Here is an 18,625-nt window from a genome sequence, read left to right on the forward strand (position 1 = left end):
GAAATTATCAAAAGCAACTGCTATATAGTTCTTTATTCAAATCAGCCAACATCAGATATGCAGCGACTCTATATGAAGCCCTCAGAATCAGAGGGAGATAAGTGCCCAAATGATAGTTTCGAGAAATCATCAAAGCTGTTCGATTTTTCAAATATTGTAAAAATTCTGAGTTCTGCACCAGATGGACAAGGTGAATTCCTCCGTTTTATTTTCTTCAATGTAATTTTTATGTTCAATTTTTACAGAATCAGAGGGACTAAAATCATCGATTTTGATTTAAGTTTATATACCAATCGATTCTTTTTATTTTATTACAAGCTATACGAATTAGCAAAATTTGCTATTGGCTGATATGAATAAAACACTATACAATTACTTTAGCTATTTTCAAGCAGTTTCGAGGGTCAAATACTTCGATTATGAATAGTTCTATTCTGGATCAGGTGTTGAATAAATGTGCCATAGTGCTTTTTTATAATCAAATACTTTAAAATTTTGCCATTGAGAGATCGAGCTGAGTTAAAGCTACCGAAGCAATTGCTTTTTTCTTATTCATACCACCTACTGTATGTCTATACGTTCTACGAGATGTTATTATTTGTGCTCCAAATTAATTTAAAGAAGAAATTGTTTAAAAACAAACTTAAAAGTAGGGAAAGCGCTTGACCGAAAACTCTTGCCAAACAGTTTTGAAATATGGGTAGTTTCCACGGAAAATTTTCCGAACTGGGATCAACAGCTAAACTTATTTTCAGCGCCGGGTAACGTCACAAAATCGATTTGGGGTTGTCGCGGATTTGCTGTTCGTCCACGGGCAGCATCGAAAAGTGTGAGCGAAAAGCGAAGACCGACATTTTGGCCACACAGAATCACCGCACATCGACGAGACGAGACGAAACATTTTTCCGCTAGATTCCTTCAATTTTGGTTCGAATGTCATAAGGGTAAGTGCTGCTGCCTGGTGCTTCTGCTTCCTCTACCGACTGGTTGAGTAGCAGTGTGTGAAGTGTAGTGAGAGAGAGAGGGGTGGCTGCTGCAAAAGTGAGGGTTTGCGTAATCACCTCCATGTTAGATAATGGTTGAATTTGAAGTGAAAATTTAATTTTGTTTCTTGGTTTTCCGCTTTTCCAGGCTGCCGATCCAAAACAGGTCATTTGTGAACGAAAAAGCAGCATAGTTGAAGATGTTTTCCTCGATGAAAACGTTGATGACGGTCGCAACACGGGCTGAGCTGGCCCGTGGTTATGCGGCCAAGGCAGCGGCTAAGGCGGCCGCCGGTTCATCCGGTAAGGTAGTAGCCGTCATCGGTGCCGTCGTGGACGTCCAGTTCGATGACCAACTGCCGCCAATTCTGAATGCCCTGGAGGTGCAGGGTCGTTCTGCCCGTTTGGTGCTGGAAGTTGCGCAACATCTGGGAGAGAACACCGTCCGCACAATCGCCATGGACGGTACCGAAGGTCTGGTCCGAGGCCAGCAAGTGCTGGACACCGGATCGCCCATCAGGATTCCGGTCGGTGCCGAAACCCTGGGCCGTATCATCAACGTCATTGGTGAGCCCATTGACGAGCGTGGTCCCATTGAGACCAATCTGTCCGCTCCTATCCACGCTGAAGCTCCCGAGTTCATCGAGATGAGCGTCGAACAGGAAATTCTGGTCACCGGCATCAAGGTCGTCGACCTGCTGGCCCCCTACGCCAAGGGTGGTAAGATCGGTCTGTTCGGAGGTGCCGGTGTCGGCAAGACCGTATTGATTATGGAGCTGATTAACAACGTCGCCAAGGCCCATGGTGGTTACTCCGTGTTTGCTGGAGTCGGAGAGCGAACCCGCGAGGGTAACGATCTGTACAATGAAATGATTGAGGGTGGTGTCATTTCGCTTAAGGACAAGACCTCCAAGGTAAAGTGCCAGTTATTTTCAAATGTTGTTTATAACCCTCTATTTTTTAAGTTCCTTTAAAATCCTCTTCCTAAAACTAATCATTAACATTTACCCTAAACAAAAACCTACTTAATGCATTTCCATTCCCACATCATTTGGTTTTCGACGAGTTGAAAACAATTGAATTGGCATTCTTGCTTTAATTTTATAAGGGCCACATTTTTCGATTCACGTTAATCGTTGTTTTATGGTCCTACCGATTTTTATTTGCATCACACCATAAAAACATGTTAATTGTTACATATACATTAGTTTGACTGCGAATTCAAATTTCAAAGAATTTTGTTAAAATTCAATACTTTATTCGTAGTTTTTATTCGTCACTGGGTTACTATCACAAAAGTAAACAAGGAAAGAATTTGAGCGTTGTGATCAATAATGAAAAGAAGTCTTGAAGGACGTAACATTAACGTTTCAACCTTGAATAAATTAACTTAATTTACCGTAAAATTATTCACATTAAACCAGAATAAAGTTATTATGCTAACAAAAATTTAAAAAGCAACGATTCCGTATATTGACAAGGTCCAAGCTCGACTTACCTTGCGTAATTAATAATGTATCATCCATCAATTACACAAAGTAACAAAGAGTATTATACAAACGTTTTCATCTTGCCAACAGGTCGCCCTGGTGTACGGTCAGATGAACGAGCCCCCCGGCGCCCGTGCCCGTGTTGCCCTGACTGGACTGACTGTTGCTGAATATTTCCGCGATCAAGAGGGACAGGATGTGCTGCTGTTCATTGACAACATTTTCCGTTTCACCCAGGCCGGTTCCGAGGTGTCTGCCCTGCTGGGTCGTATCCCGTCCGCTGTCGGTTACCAGCCAACCCTGGCCACTGACATGGGTAGTATGCAGGAACGTATTACTACCACCACCAAGGGATCCATCACTTCGGTACAGGCCATCTATGTGCCAGCTGACGATTTGACCGATCCTGCTCCGGCCACCACATTCGCTCACTTGGACGCCACCACTGTGTTGTCGCGTGCCATTGCTGAACTGGGTATCTACCCAGCTGTGGATCCACTGGATTCCACCTCCCGTATCATGGACCCCAACATCATCGGTACCGAGCACTACAACATTGCTCGTGGTGTCCAGAAGATCCTGCAGGATTACAAATCGCTTCAGGATATCATTGCTATCCTGGGTATGGATGAATTGTCTGAGGAAGACAAACTGACCGTCGCCCGTGCCCGTAAGATTCAGCGTTTCCTGTCCCAGCCCTTCCAGGTTGCTGAAGTCTTCACCGGACACGCTGGCAAGCTGGTTCCCCTGGAGGAAACCATCAAGGGATTCACCCGAATCTTGAACGGTGAGCTGGACCATCTGCCCGAGGTTGCATTCTACATGGTCGGTCCAATTGAGGAGGTCGTCGAGAAGGCCGAACGTTTGGCCAAGGAAGCTGCCTAAGGTGGGGAGCCACAACCACACAAACAATACCGTAATTAGTCATCACTTAGTTGCACGCCCGAGAATAGAAACATTAACATACGGGAATGGGACTGGGAAGGTGGTTCCGGAATCCTCCCACTTGTCTGTGAATCGTCTTCAAGTTTCATTCCTAACGAACCTCTAAGGATAGGACAGTGGAAAATGTAGTGAAAAGAGATCCGATAAGCCCAATCAGCTTGAAGTATTGTCTAAAAGGGGAACGCAAAAAAGCAGTTTTAAGGAAGTTCGGAAATACAGGAAAATGGCATTGGTCGTGAGAAAAATTATGAAAAGATGTTTTTCATCTCGTTGAAAGAAATCCCTGAAAGAGGTTATATTTTTGGTTATGTAATCCTTGTTTGGGAAAACTGTAAGGCGGGGCTTTGTGTTACTTTGTAACGCGAACTATTACACAATAAACAGTTCTCGTGATTAAATATTGTATAATCGTTAATTAGGTATTGATCTATTTCGTTTTTAAATATTTAAATTAATTTGAGCTAAATTAAGACAGATTTAAAGCTAACTTTTTCAAAAACTCAACAACGAATCGTTTTAACAAAAAATCATAGATGATCTTAAAATATTTGATTTCAGTAATTTAGTCGATCAGTCGTATTTATAGTAAAAAAAAAAAGCATTTTCATTATAATACGAAAACTTCGCATGTGTCATTTTCCGAATCTCGCATAACCGGTAGAAAAAAAAAATTTTCAGCTAAAACAACCCTATAAGAAATCCACCCATTTTCTGGCCCACTTTCGCGTCGAGTGTCGATCTACACGGAAAATAAAAAAAAGGTAAAATTTACCTTTTTGCGAGGTGAATTTTTTCCACCCCTCTTTCGAGGTAAATTTTACCTTTTTTTCATTCACCTAGCAAAAAGGTAAATTATACCTTTTTTCAATTCACCTCACAAAAAGGTATATTTTACCTTTTTCGCATTCACCTAGCAAAATAGTAAATAATACCGTTTTCCCATTTACTGGTTTAAAAGGTAAATGCTGGTTGGTTTGATTGGTTTCTTCAATAAGAATTAAAAAAATACAAAATTCTATCAAAAATTATATTTATTGGAGATAAATAGGGACTGATAATTCGGCTTCGCGTTCTTCCGAGCCGCCATGGCCGCTGAATACTCCTGCGTTGCGTACATTCATGACCTCCTCTGTTCGGCTAATCCGGTCAGGTTCGGCTTTTCCGGCTGGAGGATGACGTGGAATACACTTATAAGCTCTATGGGTCGATCTGAAACAAAAGCAATGAATTATGACGAGAACCAGCACAACAAAATGATATCTAAGAAAACACTTACCATTCTATTCCGATTTTCACATATTATGCACAAAGCATAACTTGTTCCTGAATGAAAAAACAGCTTAACCTCAATAAACGGGTTCGGCGAATAGTCACTTTTTTTTCGAGAAGAATTGTACCGTTTTGTTTAGCTCAATCCAGGTCAACTTCACCTCGCGACGAGGTAAGTTTTACCTTATTTGGTTTTACCTTTTTTTCTAGGTGAATTATACTTTTTTATTCAGCTCAATTCAGGTGAACTTCACCTCGCTACGAGGTAAGATTTACCTTTTTTGGATTCACCTTTTTCCTCGGTGAATTGTACGTTTTTTCCAACCTCGATTCAGGTAAATTTTACCTCGCTGTGAGGTGAGTTTCACCTCGAAGAGGTAGAAGCTACCTTTTTGGCTTTCACGATCGTTTACCTTGGCTATCTCGGTAAATTTTACCTTTTTGAAAGTCAGTTTTGCGAGAAGTTCACCAATACTCTCAACGTTGTTGTCAAAACATTAAACAGCTGTTTTTGGCTGAAAGCAAAACAGTTGAAATAATGAACGGGAAAATGATGATTGAAAATACGCCATAAGATTGCCTGCCTGTCACAAGATAGACGATTCCTTGTATTGGTATAAGAACACACCCGAAGCTGTACACGCCCTGGTTTTGTCTATAAAGGTCCACTAACACTTCACGTGAAAAATCTTATTTCGTCAATAACAACGCAACGAAACTAAGTTTTGTAACATACTCCCCAAGCATCTCACCTGTGAGCAAATTATGCGGGATTCGAACCCAAAAGTTTTTCTTGCCGATACCGGGAATCGAACCCAGTACGCCTGGGTTACCAGACTCGCGCCAGCCTATCCACTAGACCACATCAGCGCTTGCTGTTGGGCGCATTCAACATATTAAAAATAAACATAAAAAGGACAGATCTCACCAAGTTACAGGACACCATCTTCAGCTGTTGATTGTTAAGCCTAGTCCACACTAGGAGACGGTTCGTCTCGAGACGGTCTCAGCGTCTCCCATTTTCTTCGGGAGACACTGAGACCGTCTCAGGTTTCCAACAACAACAGACAACAAAGTTCGTCTCATAACAAAAATCGCAGTTCATGTTGCCTAGTGTGGATTGGGCTTTAGGTAAATCGTTGGGCTGACAACCACATCATGCGAAGCCATCGTCTGGGTCATATGTTGTTAGGAGATGGCTTGAAGGTTGTCCGAGTTCTTCCAAACTCGACACCCAGGGTCATCTTTGAACCAAATAATTTATCGGTAGTGCATGCCACGATACTTGAAAAGAAAACAGAGAGCAAAAAGAGAAGATAATAAAAAGGAGTTTAGTTTATATTATCTATCAATATCTAAAAATAAGCGTAGTTCATAATAATAATAAATCTAGCTCAAATTAATAATAGAAGTAAGCTACATTATTCCTATCACAACACCACAGAATCATGTAAATTTACCAAAATATGGATATGAGAGCCTATCTTACCGTTTGAGCATTGCCTTACTCTACCTGCCTCACATATCTATTTTTTTGATGAGATTTAAAAATAATCAATACTGTTTGCTGATTCATTTCACAAATTAGCCCCCAGTGATTGAAAAAAGCTAGATTTAAGAATAAGTCTTCGTAATTCACAAACCGCAAATACACCTCACTGGAGCATTGGAGAGAAGCAGGTATTGAAATATGTTAACCTACTCTTTCATGTTTGAATAAATCTGAAAAAAAAACTCCCCCTTCGAATTATCTGAAAAATATAAGAGAATTAAAAAAAGGTTCATAAAATAATAATAATAATAATAGGTCAAACAATCATTTCTGATCGGACCACGTTGACCATGTTGTGATTGAGCTTCAGTGAAAAGCCGTGGGACCAACATCTAGGGGTTCCGTTTCACTTATGGTCGGAAGTGATCCGTTGATGCCTATAGCAACGCTGAACTGTGATGGTATCACTACATTTATGTCAAGGTAGATCCATTTATATCAAAAATGAGCACTCAATCAAGCCCACGGAAAAGTCTTCACACGCACAGATCACACAAACATGACACTTAGAACAAATTCCGATCATTTTCTGTCTAATTTTGCTAGCTATCGTCGGTATTGCGAACCTTGCAAAATTTGAGTGCGGGAAAAATTTACCTGGGCTTGGGGGTGGGGAGGTTGAGGAGTTCAGATTTGTTGAACTCGAATTTGGTTTTCGATTTGAAAAATATCGATCTTACTAAAAAAAATAAGTTTTAATGCATGAATAGTGAAATACCAATGCTCACAAGCGAGATTTTAGTGTAATCTGACACTAACTAATGGATCATATTTGATACATTGATATTGATTTCTACAATCAATTTTGTAAGACTGTAAAATCTGTGTACTCTGAGCTAAAATCAGGGCAAAATCTTACGAAAATCTGTGTTTCACAGACAAATCAGGGCACCTAGCTTAACAGGTCATGACGCTAACGGATCGCAAACCCGGCTAGTATAACTAAGCCCTTAAGTGGGCTTTCCCGCAAGGAAAAAAAAGGAATGGCAAAGTATTCAAAGCACCTAAAAAAACCAAAAGAAAAATTCGTTAAAAAAACCGTTTCTCGCTTGAGCTTTCATAACGTAGTATTAAAAATCTTGAGAATTTACAGAAAATTGTTGCAAAAGTTATAAAATAACTTTAAAATTTGTATTCCACATGAAAATTTGTTAACATAAAAAAAAGAATATGTTGTCCAGACTACAAATATTCTAAATGGAAAGAAGTTGCGACTAGTTTATGCCATTTTTGTATTTTTTTTTTATAAAACTGTTTGTTTACATTGTTTTTCATACCACATAATGAAAGCTCTCGCGAGATTTGTAATTGAAAAATGGAGAGTCATGAATATTTTCTTCACTACTCTAGTAATTGCAAATGCTAATCCAACAACCTTATCTCAAACATCCAAAACATGAAACGAGCATACACGAGTAACATTCCTAAGTTTTACAGATCAAGTTTCAGTTTTGTAAGTGACTCAGGAGAACCTTATAAAACAATCTTTGTTACTGTACGACCCAACAGATACCTCCTAATAATCATCAAATGCAATTTCAATTTCATACTGTCCTAAATAAGCGTTGAGATTCCTTATCCCTTATGATTCTCAAAATCCTGAACTCATTACAGACCAAATACGAGATATCAGAGTTTTTTTTTGGCTCGCTGCTAGTGTGCTTTATTTAAAAGCATAACTCAAATGTTTTACAATAAATGAATTCCCGACTTAGGTTTCTCAGTCCTTAACGTGTTAAGTATGTAAGAGTGGAAAGAGCTGTATTGGAATACTATGAAATTATTATGGGTCTAAGCTATTCAAGTATAAAATTGTAAAAGATTGATGAAATGTGTTAGGAGTTTTGATCAAGCCAATCCTTCGCTGGTTTCAGAGTTTTCTTTAAAAATTCCGTCGTGAAATCATAAAGCAAAGAGTGGCTTCTTGAGTAAACTGAAACATCGACTAACATCTTGATAAACAGATAAAAATACAACATTTTTACCACCTACCTTCTAGACATCCTTTTTTTTTCAAAATAGTTCATACAACCTTGTCATCGCAGAAATTCAAACCAAAGCATTGTTAAAGACGAATTTATCTTATTTTTCAGGGTTTTTTTTTGTGTTGTGTTCATCATCCTCTTAAACGAACTTATAAGTTAACGACCTGTCGCCTTCCATTCGTGTATCAATTGCTGTTTTCTGGTTAGATTTCGTATAGCCACAGGCTACCAGCAACGAGGATACTGTAATTCCTCACTCCCTTCGATTCGAAAACAGACTTATTATGACAGTCGTGGTTGGTTTACTTGCGCTGAGCGTTCTGGTTGCGGTTCATGTCCTTGGGGAATGCTCGCTGCGGAGGTGTACGGATTCGTCGGGCCTCCTTGCTACGATTGCGGACCACCTTCGAGTGGATAGCGCAGGATACGCAGTAGTGCAACTTTGCGTAGAGCTTAGGTAGCACATAGGCTTTTGAGAAGGTAAAAGAGGAAAAAATGGTTATTAGTATGCGTATAACAAACACGCGCCCAAAATTTTAATTTTAATTTCGTCAGATAGCAAATATTATAATTATATATCATTCCATATAATCAGCGGTGTTTTTTCATCATGGAAAAAAAGTCCAGAGATGCGAGCGCTTTAATATATTAGAGAAACAACGGAACTGATGTTCAATATTCGTTCGGAGGATGCTTAAAAGGATATTTGAAATTTAACATTTCAATGCAACAAGTTAGGCTGTTTCAGATTTCAACTTTTTTCTAAAGAAGGGCAAACTTTTAACATGAAATTCAAATATTAAGATTTTTTACACCCAAAACAATTGACAATATCAATGTAGCCCCTTTCAAGCGCGTCACATTTCTGAATATTTGAAAACGATAAGCCCTAGACACGGTGTTTCAATACTTACAGTTGTAGACGGACGCATCGGAAATATCCCGAACGGCGGCAGCCTCGACGATGTTACGGATCACGAACTTCTTGATCGCCTTGTCCTTTGGGACGCATCGGGCACAGTTGGTGCAACGCACGGCCTTGACATGGCCACGGTTGTGCTTGCAACGTCCTCCGTTACGCCTCTTCTTGGTCTGTAAAGAAGTAAATCAACAGAAATTGTATTAGCCGCTTTTCATGTTATTGCTGGCGGAACGCCATTTTCAAACACATGTAGCTGACGTCTATCCGTGGCTATCAACCTCAGGTAAACTTGATTTAAAAAAGCGTGAACTAGAGAATTGTAATAGTCTTACAATCCAGTTTTACATTTCGACAGTTTCAACCACTTATAAACTTGAAATGGTACCATTTCAAAAAGATTTCTAGCTTTAATTTACTGTAAAAACAGAAAATTTAACCGGACTCACCATTTTTGTGACAGATTGCAACAAGAACCACGGAAATAGAGAAAGAGTGAGAGGGCACCATTCGATAGAGAAAGCTTCGTAACGTCAAATGCAGGGCTGTGTTCAAATCATATTGATCGATTAAAACAAATCGACGAAACTTGGTACACTCTAATAGCAGATAGACTCAATTTGAGAAATTATAAACTGGATGAATAACGCCAACTCAATCCCCGCAAGACTTGAAAAATATGCGATCCATACACTCAATGGAAAAGAATTGAAAAGTGTCAGTTGTAAAAAAAATATGAATAACCAATGTCTGACGAAGATCAAAGAAAATTTAATTTGAATTCTAAAATATTTCCAAAAAAAATGTTGACTTAGGGCCCGATGTAAACTACCTTGTGTTGTGTCCCAATTCGAGACATCTTGGCAAGCTTTAATCTTGAATAGCTGTACCCTAGCACACATAAGGTTCTCTGACTTTGTCAGCAGTTTATAAGCGAGAATTGTCATTTTAAAAATCCAAAATGTTTGTTTTACAAATACTTTATAATGATTTTCGAAATTTTGCTCATTTTGATAACTAAACGATCAACATTCACATTTTTTAATTTTTTTTTTATCTATTGTGATTATTTATCTTGAATATAGAATCGCATGCAAATTATATCAGCTGTATTTTCATATGAATCTTCTACTTCACCTTGTGTTGTACATTCTTGAATGAATTGTCCATATAGAGTGGATGCAATTTCATCTGAGTGATGAAAGTGAACTGCTCGGAAATGAAATTTGTTGGAGTGAGACGAATAGAAAGTAATTTCAATTTCAATCTTTCCTTTCGACAATTCCGAGCCCTGGTCTAACTTGCCGCTGGTAGTGTTCGTGATATTATGCTGGTTGGTCTTTTCAGTTTTGGGACAATCAACCTCAAAATCGACCATGTGTGTCGAGCGGCTGTTCGTGCTTTTTGCCAAGAGTTTTTGAGGTTAATTGTCCCGTCTCATCTGGACACGCTTAACAAGTGTGCGATAGAAATGTTAAAAACAACTTTTAGCGGTTGTAAACATAAAAAAATGATTATTTTAGAACCATAAATAGTTATAAAAAAACGAGCGTGAAGTGCATAAAAATCGACGAAAAAACTTTTTTTCGGTAACACCCCTGCTGCTCAGCCACTTCCGCTCAAAATGACAGTTTCGATTCTTTTTGCTTTCTTCTGCAGTGTGTTTGTTTTGGTTGCGCAGTTTGTTTTCCCGATCATTTTCGTATGACTAGTGGTAGAAAATTATTTCAGTTGCCGCTACAAAACATGTAAATTTGTAGCAAATATATGTTGAAAAGTTTGTTGAATTAAGCGACAGTGAAGACAGATTTCCTGGGGTGCATCGAGCTTGTAAGTATTACCATGCCCTACATGTAGGAACCCTAATCTATCGAATTCCCTCAAAGCGACCATCATTGAATTTCGAATGCCTTATCACGAAGATAAGCTAACAGCAAGATGAACGATCGATGGAGCTTTCGTTTTTGAAAAAAAGCTCTCAGTTTGCGCAAAGATACTTCGTCATCATAGTCCGGTCAGTCAACCAATTGAGTCCAATACCGACAGTCATACTAAAGAGAGAGTTAGTCATTTGTTGATAGTGTTTTCATTATTTAAACGGAATCGCTTAGAATTTCAAATTGATTTGTCAATTACCATTTAAGTCATTTACTGTAATACTCTTAATTGTACTATCAAATAGTCATTCGGTCAGTAAACCGAGTAAATTATTCATATCTTATCAGTCAACGACAACACCTTGATTCCAAATGTCTCTCGCCCGCGTATTTTACCGTAATATGGCCACTGCGGCCAAAATCAACAACGTAGTGGTGATCGGGGGTGGCCTTATGGGTGCCGGAATTGCTCAGGTAAGTAAAGTTCTGTAATAGACATGTTTACTGAAAGCATCAATTTTTGAAGTGGATTGATGTTATTCAAACAATACATAACCATCTGCGAACGAAATGCATCACAATCACTGATCAAAGGTCAAATCTCGCGTGAGCTTTCATTACGTCGAATGAAACAGAAACACCGAACCGAGAAAAACGCTTCTGAAATTTGAAGAGTGTTTTTCAAATCCTATTTTTATTCCTTCGCCGATAACCCTTCGAAAAATACGCGATATTCATGGAAACTAATTGTGTCAGATATTCCACATTATGAATTTAATTTTTTTGCAATTTTTAGAGCTATTTTTTAATCATATAGGAACATACGACTTATTCAAACATAAATCGTTCATACGTCTAAACACATTCGTCGTTTGGAGGGGAAATTTGTTTCATTCGTCTCTTTTCTTTCGTCCTTTGATTCGTTCAACTTGCACATACGTCCAAATGTTTCTCATGTAAATACTATGGAAAATTTTAAATTTTCTCGGCGTAGTGGCTGTTTAATAAGTGGTGTAGCGGTAAATTGGTGAGTAAATGCATAATTAAATGTGTGAATCGGGTGCGACATCGATCAAACCAACTCGCTGCTGCTCAGCTTTCTGTTGCCGATCAGCTGGAGGGGAAATTTGTCTCATTCGTCCTTTGATTCGTTGAACTTGCACTTACGCCCAAATGTTTCTGAGGCAATTACCGGTAAGTTTTCAATTTCTTTGACATAGTGAATGTTACCTTAGTGAGTTATCGAGTGTAGCGGTAAATTTATTAGTGAATGCGTAATAAAAGTGTGAATCGGGTGATTGTGTGACTAACAGCAGCAGGCTGCTGCCGATCAGCCTGCTGCTGTTAGTTGTTAGGTTTGCTGCTACTGCTGCTGTTCGGTTTCTTTTCCTTGCTGCATTATTGTACAGCGTTCGAAAGCCTTGAGTATCGATTTAAGAACGCCTGAAAACAAGAATCTGAATTAATATTGCCAGGTTGATATTCTGATTACCTCTACCTGTATACACTGTTTGCTCATGGAATCCATAGCGAATATGCTAGGTTTTTCTTCCTCTGCACATTCGCCGTTTGGAAGAAGGGACGTAAGCAACATTGAAATGGGCAAGCAAGGTTTTGTTTCATTCGTCATTTTGAAAGTCTTAAATTTTATACATTAAAAGGGTTTAAATTGATTGTTTTATCAATCATATAGGTAGATAATGTTATAATGAAGCCTTTTTAGTGAATATCTCAGTTTTTAAAATTTTGTTTCATTCGACGTAATGAAAGCTCACGCGAGAAATGTAGTGTAACGTTTGAAACCGACCTAAGTAAAATTCCTGCTTTGTTTCAATAATTTCATAACATATTTGTAATTCCATTTAGGTGAGCTTTTATTAGATTAGAGAACAAATTTAGCAGTATAAGCGATTTCTTAAAATTGATTTTTTTAGAATATATTGCAGTTGTACCGTTGCATATGTATGTTTTTAAAGCCTCAAATATTTTTTAATGTTATGTTTGAAATTAGAAGCAAAGTTGAGGGTTTAAGTTTCATGCTGTTATCTAAAGATTCATTTAAAAAGTATCCAAAACACATTAAAACAATCAAGTATATTCATTCTTATCATACCAGGTCGCTGCAGCAACCGGTCATAATGTAACTCTGGTGGAGGTAAATGACAAACTCGTTGATAAAGCCGTAGGGAGCATCAAAAAAAGCCTTGAGCGTGTGGTAAAGAAACAGTTCAAAGATGATGCTGCTAGGGGCCAGCAATACGTTGAGGAAACGTTGAAAAACCTCAAAGGCTCTACCAAACTCGAAGATGCAGTTTCTTCTTCCGATTTGGTTATTGAAGCCATTATTGAAAAGATGAACATTAAGCATGAACTGTTCCGCAAAATTGATGCCGCAGCACCAGCCAACACAATTTTCGCCAGCAACACCTCATCACTTTCCATTGCTGAAATTGGATCGGTAACCAAGCGGGAGGATCGTTTCGGAGGATTGCACTTTTTCAATCCTGTCCCAATGATGAAACTTCTGGAGGTCATCAGAACGGAAAAAACCTCCGAACAAACATATCAGCTGTTGATGGAGTTTGGCATGTGCATGGGCAAAAGTTGTATCACTTGCAAGGATACTCCCGGGTTTGTGGTTAATCGTCTGTTGGTTCCTTACATGGCGGAAGCTGTGCGTCTTCTGGAACGTGGCGATGCCAGTGCTAGAGATATAGATACGGCAATGAAGTTGGGTGCCGGTTATCCGATGGGACCGTTTGAACTAAGCGATTATGTTGGGCTAGATACGACGAACAACATTTTGCAAGGATGGCATGAAAAGTATCCGGATAATCCCCTGTTTGCGCCGATCAAAATGTTGGAAAAAATGGTAGCCGAAGGCAAGTATGGCGTTAAGTCTGGAGAAGGATTCTATTCATATAAGAAGTAATGTGGTTTGCATGAAATTGATTTCAATAAAATGCATTTTGGTTACCTATAACATCAAAATTTTTATTTCACTTCGAATAAATCTTTATCAATAAGGTTTAAGGGCTTGTGATATAGCTCAGTTGGCAAGTCTGTTGTCTCCTGAGCCGATGTCCGCGAGTTCGAGCCCAAGAGTAAACATCGAACACAGTTGTACCGGATAAGTTTTTCAATAACGATCCGCCAACTGTAACGTTGATAAAGTCGCGAATGCCATAAAGATGGTAAAACGACTATAATCGAAACAAAAAAAAAAGGTTTAAATTAAGACCTGGCAAATAAGTTAAATTCTTTTTAAAATTAACACATAAAAGCACAACCTGAAGAAAGTCCTTCCTAAAAATTTTCCAGCTTACACCTTATTTGTTAACCACTAAACCGATTTTTAGAAATTTGGGCTTGTTGAATTATTCATGGTCGCTAGCCAACCGGAAAAACAGGGCAAAACTTTGTAGTTCCATCAAGTCGCCGAAAAACCTGGAATTTCGGCACATTATTGGAATAATTAGAATTTTTCCAGTAATGTGCCGAATGTGATCTAGTGGCTGAATCCCATAAGTCGCTGACAGGTAAGATGTGTTTCCAAAAGACGGCTGGCCTCAGTGGGTGGCGCTCCCTCAGCAATCAACTTTTAAAGGACCCGGATTTATTAGTCCTTCTGCACTCAGTAATATGCAAGTTCCGTGAGTGGCACATGGTGTTGGCGTTAAGGGAATGTTCCACCAAATCCGAATAAGAGCAGCAGACAAAAATTACCAACGATTCCTGTTTCGATTCGACGCAGCACAACGGCCCGACGTGTATACTATGGACGTCGCGACGTCGCGACGTGCTCACCCTGTTCGGCGATCTACGTCTTGCACAGAATAGCAGACGAGCGCCAGGAGGATTTCCCGAAAGCAACGACAGCTTTTTTTTTGGCGTTTAAATAGCTCGGGGAGCTGACGCTGGAAATGAAAACTAGAGATAGTTTGGACAAGGTAATTTTAAAGTTTAGAGTAGGCAGCGTAGAATAGTAAGCGATCATGAGGCGTTGGTTAGACCATCATGCACTTCATTATATCCATTCCGGCTGGATATGGACAGAATGCAGTTCAAGATAATAAACCAACCCCTCGTGATACCAGTTGGAGGAAGGACAAGGGTGGGTTCGAGACTGGCCTCTACTTACTCCCCAAGCATCTCGTCGGCAACTTATGGGATTCGAACCCAAAAGTTTTTCTTGCCGATACCGGGAATCGAACCCAGTACGCCTGTGTTACCAGACTCGCGCCAGCCTATCCACTAGACCACGTCAGCGCTAATTTCCCGAAAGCTACGACAGCTATTAAGGCGAAAACGTATATGGAAGATTATTTTGATAGTGCCCCCACTTCCGAGAAAGCAGCCGATCGAGCGATTCAGGTGAAAGGAACCCTTGATCGGGCCGGATTCGCCGTAAGAAATAAGGTTTGCAACGATGAATTGGTGCTACAAGCAGTAATGCCAACGGTTTTTAAGAAATGTCTGGAAGATTTAGAAAAAATGTCTGGAAAAGTATGAAAAAGTCTGGATGGCAAACTTTATAGGTGATGACCTTTTTTTTTTGTCGCCAGATCGCAAAATTGCAGTCTAGGGGATAACACTTATTAGTAATAAGTTATTACTTCATCATAATCATATATTCTATACACTATCAATGCCTAAGGCTATCGTGGTGATGTCGGCGGTACTACGTTTTATGCTTTACTTCCTGTTTTACTACCATCTGCGTGGCATCCCTCACTCTTCAATTACTAATTCGAATCATTTCCTGCCATTTTGCAACGAAAATTTTGAGTTTTTACTGTTTTGTCTGAAAATTCATGTCGAAACTCAAAAGTCTGGAAATGTCTGGAAGAAATGACAAAAGTCTGGCAGTCTGGAAACCTAAAAAAATGTCTGGCAAAAGTCCAAAAAGTCTGGAAGATCCAGAAAAAATCTGGAGGGTTGACATCACTGGCTACAAGCAATGATGTCAACTGTTTTTCAGAAATGTCTGGAAGATTTAGAAAAAATGTCTGGGAAAGTGTGGAAAAGTCTGGATGGCAAACTTTATAGGTGATGACCTTGTTTTTTTGGTCGCCTGGATCGCAATATTGCAGTCTAGGGAATAACACTTATTACTTCATCATAATCATACTATACACTATCAATGCCTGTCACTAATCACTAATCACTAATCGTACTTCCACAGCCAGAACTTATGTCTGAGTCCCAAAGAATGGGGCAAAAGTTGTATCACTTGCAAGGATACTCCCGGGTTTGTGGTTAATCGTCTGTTGGTTCCTTACATGGCGGAAGCTGTGCGTCTTCTGGAACGTGGCGATGCCAGTGCTAGAGATATAGATACGGCAATGAAGTTGGGTGCCGGTTATCCGATGGGACCGTTTGAACTAAGCGATTATGTTGGGCTAGATACGACGAACAACATTTTGCAAGGATGGCATGAAAAGTATCCGGATAATCCCCTGTTTGCGCCGATCAAAATGTTGGAAAAAATGGTAGCCGAAGGCAAGTATGGCGTTAAGTCTGGAGAAGGATTCTATTCATATAAGAAGTAATGTGGTTTGCATGAAATTGATTTCAATAAAATGCATTTTGGTTACCTATAACATCAAAATTTTTATTTCACTTCGAATAAATCTTTATCAATAAGGTTTAAGGGCTTGTGATATAGCTCAGTTGGCAAGTCTGTTGTCTCCTGAGCCGATGTCCGCGAGTTCGAGCCCAAGAGTAAACATCGAACACAGTTGTACCGGATAAGTTTTTCAATAACGATCCGCCAACTGTAACGTTGATAAAGTCGCGAATGCCATAAAGATGGTAAAACGACTATAATCGAAACAAAAAAAAAAGGTTTAAATTAAGACCTGGCAAATAAGTTAAATTCTTTTTAAAATTAACACATAAAAGCACAACCTGAAGAAAGTCCTTCCTAAAAATTTTCCAGCTTACACCTTATTTGTTAACCACTAAACCGATTTTTAGAAATTTGGGCTTGTTGAATTATTCATGGTCGCTAGCCAACCGGAAAAACAGGGCAAAACTTTGTAGTTCCATCAAGTCGCCGAAAAACCTGGAATTTCGGCACATTATTGGAATAATTAGAATTTTTCCAGTAATGTGCCGAATGTGATCTAGTGGCTGAATCCCATAAGTCGCTGACAGGTAAGATGTGTTTCCAAAAGACGGCTGGCCTCAGTGGGTGGCGCTCCCTCAGCAATCAACTTTTAAAGGACCCGGATTTATTAGTCCTTCTGCACTCAGTAATATGCAAGTTCCGTGAGTGGCACATGGTGTTGGCGTTAAGGGAATGTTCCACCAAATCCGAATAAGAGCAGCAGACAAAAATTACCAACGATTCCTGTTTCGATTCGACGCAGCACAACGGCCCGACGTGTATACTATGGACGTCGCGACGTCGCGACGTGCTCACCCTGTTCGGCGATCTACGTCTTGCACAGAATAGCAGACGAGCGCCAGGAGGATTTCCCGAAAGCAACGACAGCTTTTTTTTTGGCGTTTAAATAGCTCGGGGAGCTGACGCTGGAAATGAAAACTAGAGATAGTTTGGACAAGGTAATTTTAAAGTTTAGAGTAGGCAGCGTAGAATAGTAAGCGATCATGAGGCGTTGGTTAGACCATCATGCACTTCATTATATCCATTCCGGCTGGATATGGACAGAATGCAGTTCAAGATAATAAACCAACCCCTCGTGATACCAGTTGGAGGAAGGACAAGGGTGGGTTCGAGACTGGCCTCTACTTACTCCCCAAGCATCTCGTCGGCAACTTATGGGATTCGAACCCAAAAGTTTTTCTTGCCGATACCGGGAATCGAACCCAGTACGCCTGTGTTACCAGACTCGCGCCAGCCTATCCACTAGACCACGTCAGCGCTAATTTCCCGAAAGCTACGACAGCTATTAAGGCGAAAACGTATATGGAAGATTATTTTGATAGTGCCCCCACTTCCGAGAAAGCAGCCGATCGAGCGATTCAGGTGAAAGGAACCCTTGATCGGGCCGGATTCGCCGTAAGAAATAAGGTTTGCAACGATGAATTGGTGCTACAAGCAGTAATGCCAACGGTTTTTAAGAAATGTCTGGAAGATTTAGAAAAAATGTCTGGAAAAGTATGAAAAAGTCTGGATGGCAAACTTTATAGGTGATGACCTTTTTTTTTTGTCGCCAGATCGCAAAATTGCAGTCTAGGGGATAACACTTATTAGTAATAAGTTATTACTTCATCATAATCATATATTCTATACACTATCAATGCCTAAGGCTATCGTGGTGATGTCGGCGGTACTACGTTTTATGCTTTACTTCCTGTTTTACTACCATCTGCGTGGCATCCCTCACTCTTCAATTACTAATTCGAATCATTTCCTGCCATTTTGCAACGAAAATTTTGAGTTTTTACTGTTTTGTCTGAAAATTCATGTCGAAACTCAAAAGTCTGGAAATGTCTGGAAGAAATGACAAAAGTCTGGCAGTCTGGAAACCTAAAAAAATGTCTGGCAAAAGTCCAAAAAGTCTGGAAGATCCAGAAAAAATCTGGAGGGTTGACATCACTGGCTACAAGCAATGATGTCAACTGTTTTTCAGAAAT

At 39.6% G+C, this 18,625-nt stretch overlaps 5 protein-coding genes across 6 annotated transcripts in view; 4 read left to right on the forward strand and 1 right to left on the reverse strand.

Moving 5' to 3' along the window:
• Window positions 1-788: 788 nt before the first annotated feature.
• On the forward strand, window positions 789-3,672 carry LOC129747023 (ATP synthase subunit beta, mitochondrial). Of its 2 annotated transcripts, none has more exons than XM_055741035.1 (3): window positions 789-944; window positions 1,132-1,897; window positions 2,564-3,672. In XM_055741035.1, the coding sequence occupies exons 2-3, from the start codon at window positions 1,184-1,186 to the stop codon at window positions 3,356-3,358; spliced, it is 1,509 nt and encodes a 502-aa protein (XP_055597010.1). In that variant the 5' UTR covers window positions 789-944; window positions 1,132-1,183; the 3' UTR covers window positions 3,359-3,672. The 2 variants fall into 2 exon arrangements, with proteins under 2 accessions (XP_055597010.1, XP_055597011.1); XM_055741036.1 differs by having other exon boundaries at window positions 908-1,041.
• A 4,629-nt stretch (window positions 3,673-8,301) lies between these two features.
• Window positions 8,302-9,702, reverse strand: LOC129746247 (40S ribosomal protein S26). Its single transcript, XM_055739823.1, has 3 exons — window positions 9,593-9,702; window positions 9,139-9,316; window positions 8,302-8,693 (listed from the first exon to the last, which is right to left on the reverse strand). The coding sequence occupies exons 1-3, from the start codon at window positions 9,593-9,595 to the stop codon at window positions 8,527-8,529; spliced, it is 348 nt and encodes a 115-aa protein (XP_055595798.1). The 5' UTR covers window positions 9,596-9,702; the 3' UTR covers window positions 8,302-8,526.
• A 1,081-nt stretch (window positions 9,703-10,783) lies between these two features.
• Window positions 10,784-18,625, forward strand: part of LOC129743950 (inositol polyphosphate multikinase) — a 30,454-nt gene continuing 22,612 nt past the window's right edge. The window contains exon 1 of the mRNA XM_055736201.1: window positions 10,784-10,973. The gene's annotated coding sequence lies outside the window, so the exon portion shown is untranslated. The remainder of the gene's footprint in view (window positions 10,974-18,625) is intronic.
• Window positions 11,136-14,003, forward strand: LOC129743951 (hydroxyacyl-coenzyme A dehydrogenase, mitochondrial-like). The gene is made up of 2 exons (XM_055736202.1): window positions 11,136-11,494; window positions 13,137-14,003. The coding sequence occupies exons 1-2, from the start codon at window positions 11,393-11,395 to the stop codon at window positions 13,950-13,952; spliced, it is 918 nt and encodes a 305-aa protein (XP_055592177.1). The 5' UTR covers window positions 11,136-11,392; the 3' UTR covers window positions 13,953-14,003.
• Window positions 16,217-16,623, forward strand: LOC129743952 (hydroxyacyl-coenzyme A dehydrogenase, mitochondrial-like). Its single transcript, XM_055736203.1, has one exon. It carries the CDS (start codon window positions 16,303-16,305, stop codon window positions 16,570-16,572), a length of 270 nt encoding a protein of 89 aa, XP_055592178.1. The 5' UTR covers window positions 16,217-16,302; the 3' UTR covers window positions 16,573-16,623.

This window comes from Uranotaenia lowii, chromosome 2 (assembly GCF_029784155.1).
Source record: "Uranotaenia lowii strain MFRU-FL chromosome 2, ASM2978415v1, whole genome shotgun sequence".
Taxonomy (NCBI): domain Eukaryota; kingdom Metazoa; phylum Arthropoda; class Insecta; order Diptera; family Culicidae; genus Uranotaenia; species Uranotaenia lowii.

Excerpts from the sequence above, each read along its gene's own strand:
- LOC129747023 (XM_055741035.1), top strand. The coding sequence starts at position 1,184 with ATGTTTTCCTCGATGAAAACGTTGATGACGGTCGCAACACGGGCTGAG. Across the intron at positions 1,898-2,563 it reads TTAAGGACAAGACCTCCAAG|GTCGCCCTGGTGTACGGTCA; the intron begins GTAAAGTGCCAG and ends TCTTGCCAACAG.
- LOC129746247 (XM_055739823.1), bottom strand. Across the intron at positions 8,694-9,138 it reads CGATGCGTCCGTCTACAACT|CCTATGTGCTACCTAAGCTC; the intron begins GTAAGTATTGAA and ends CCTTCTCAAAAG.
- LOC129743951 (XM_055736202.1), top strand. The coding sequence starts at position 11,393 with ATGTCTCTCGCCCGCGTATTTTACCGTAATATGGCCACTGCGGCCAAA. Across the intron at positions 11,495-13,136 it reads TGGGTGCCGGAATTGCTCAG|GTCGCTGCAGCAACCGGTCA; the intron begins GTAAGTAAAGTT and ends TTATCATACCAG.
- LOC129743952 (XM_055736203.1), top strand. The coding sequence starts at position 16,303 with ATGGCGGAAGCTGTGCGTCTTCTGGAACGTGGCGATGCCAGTGCTAGA.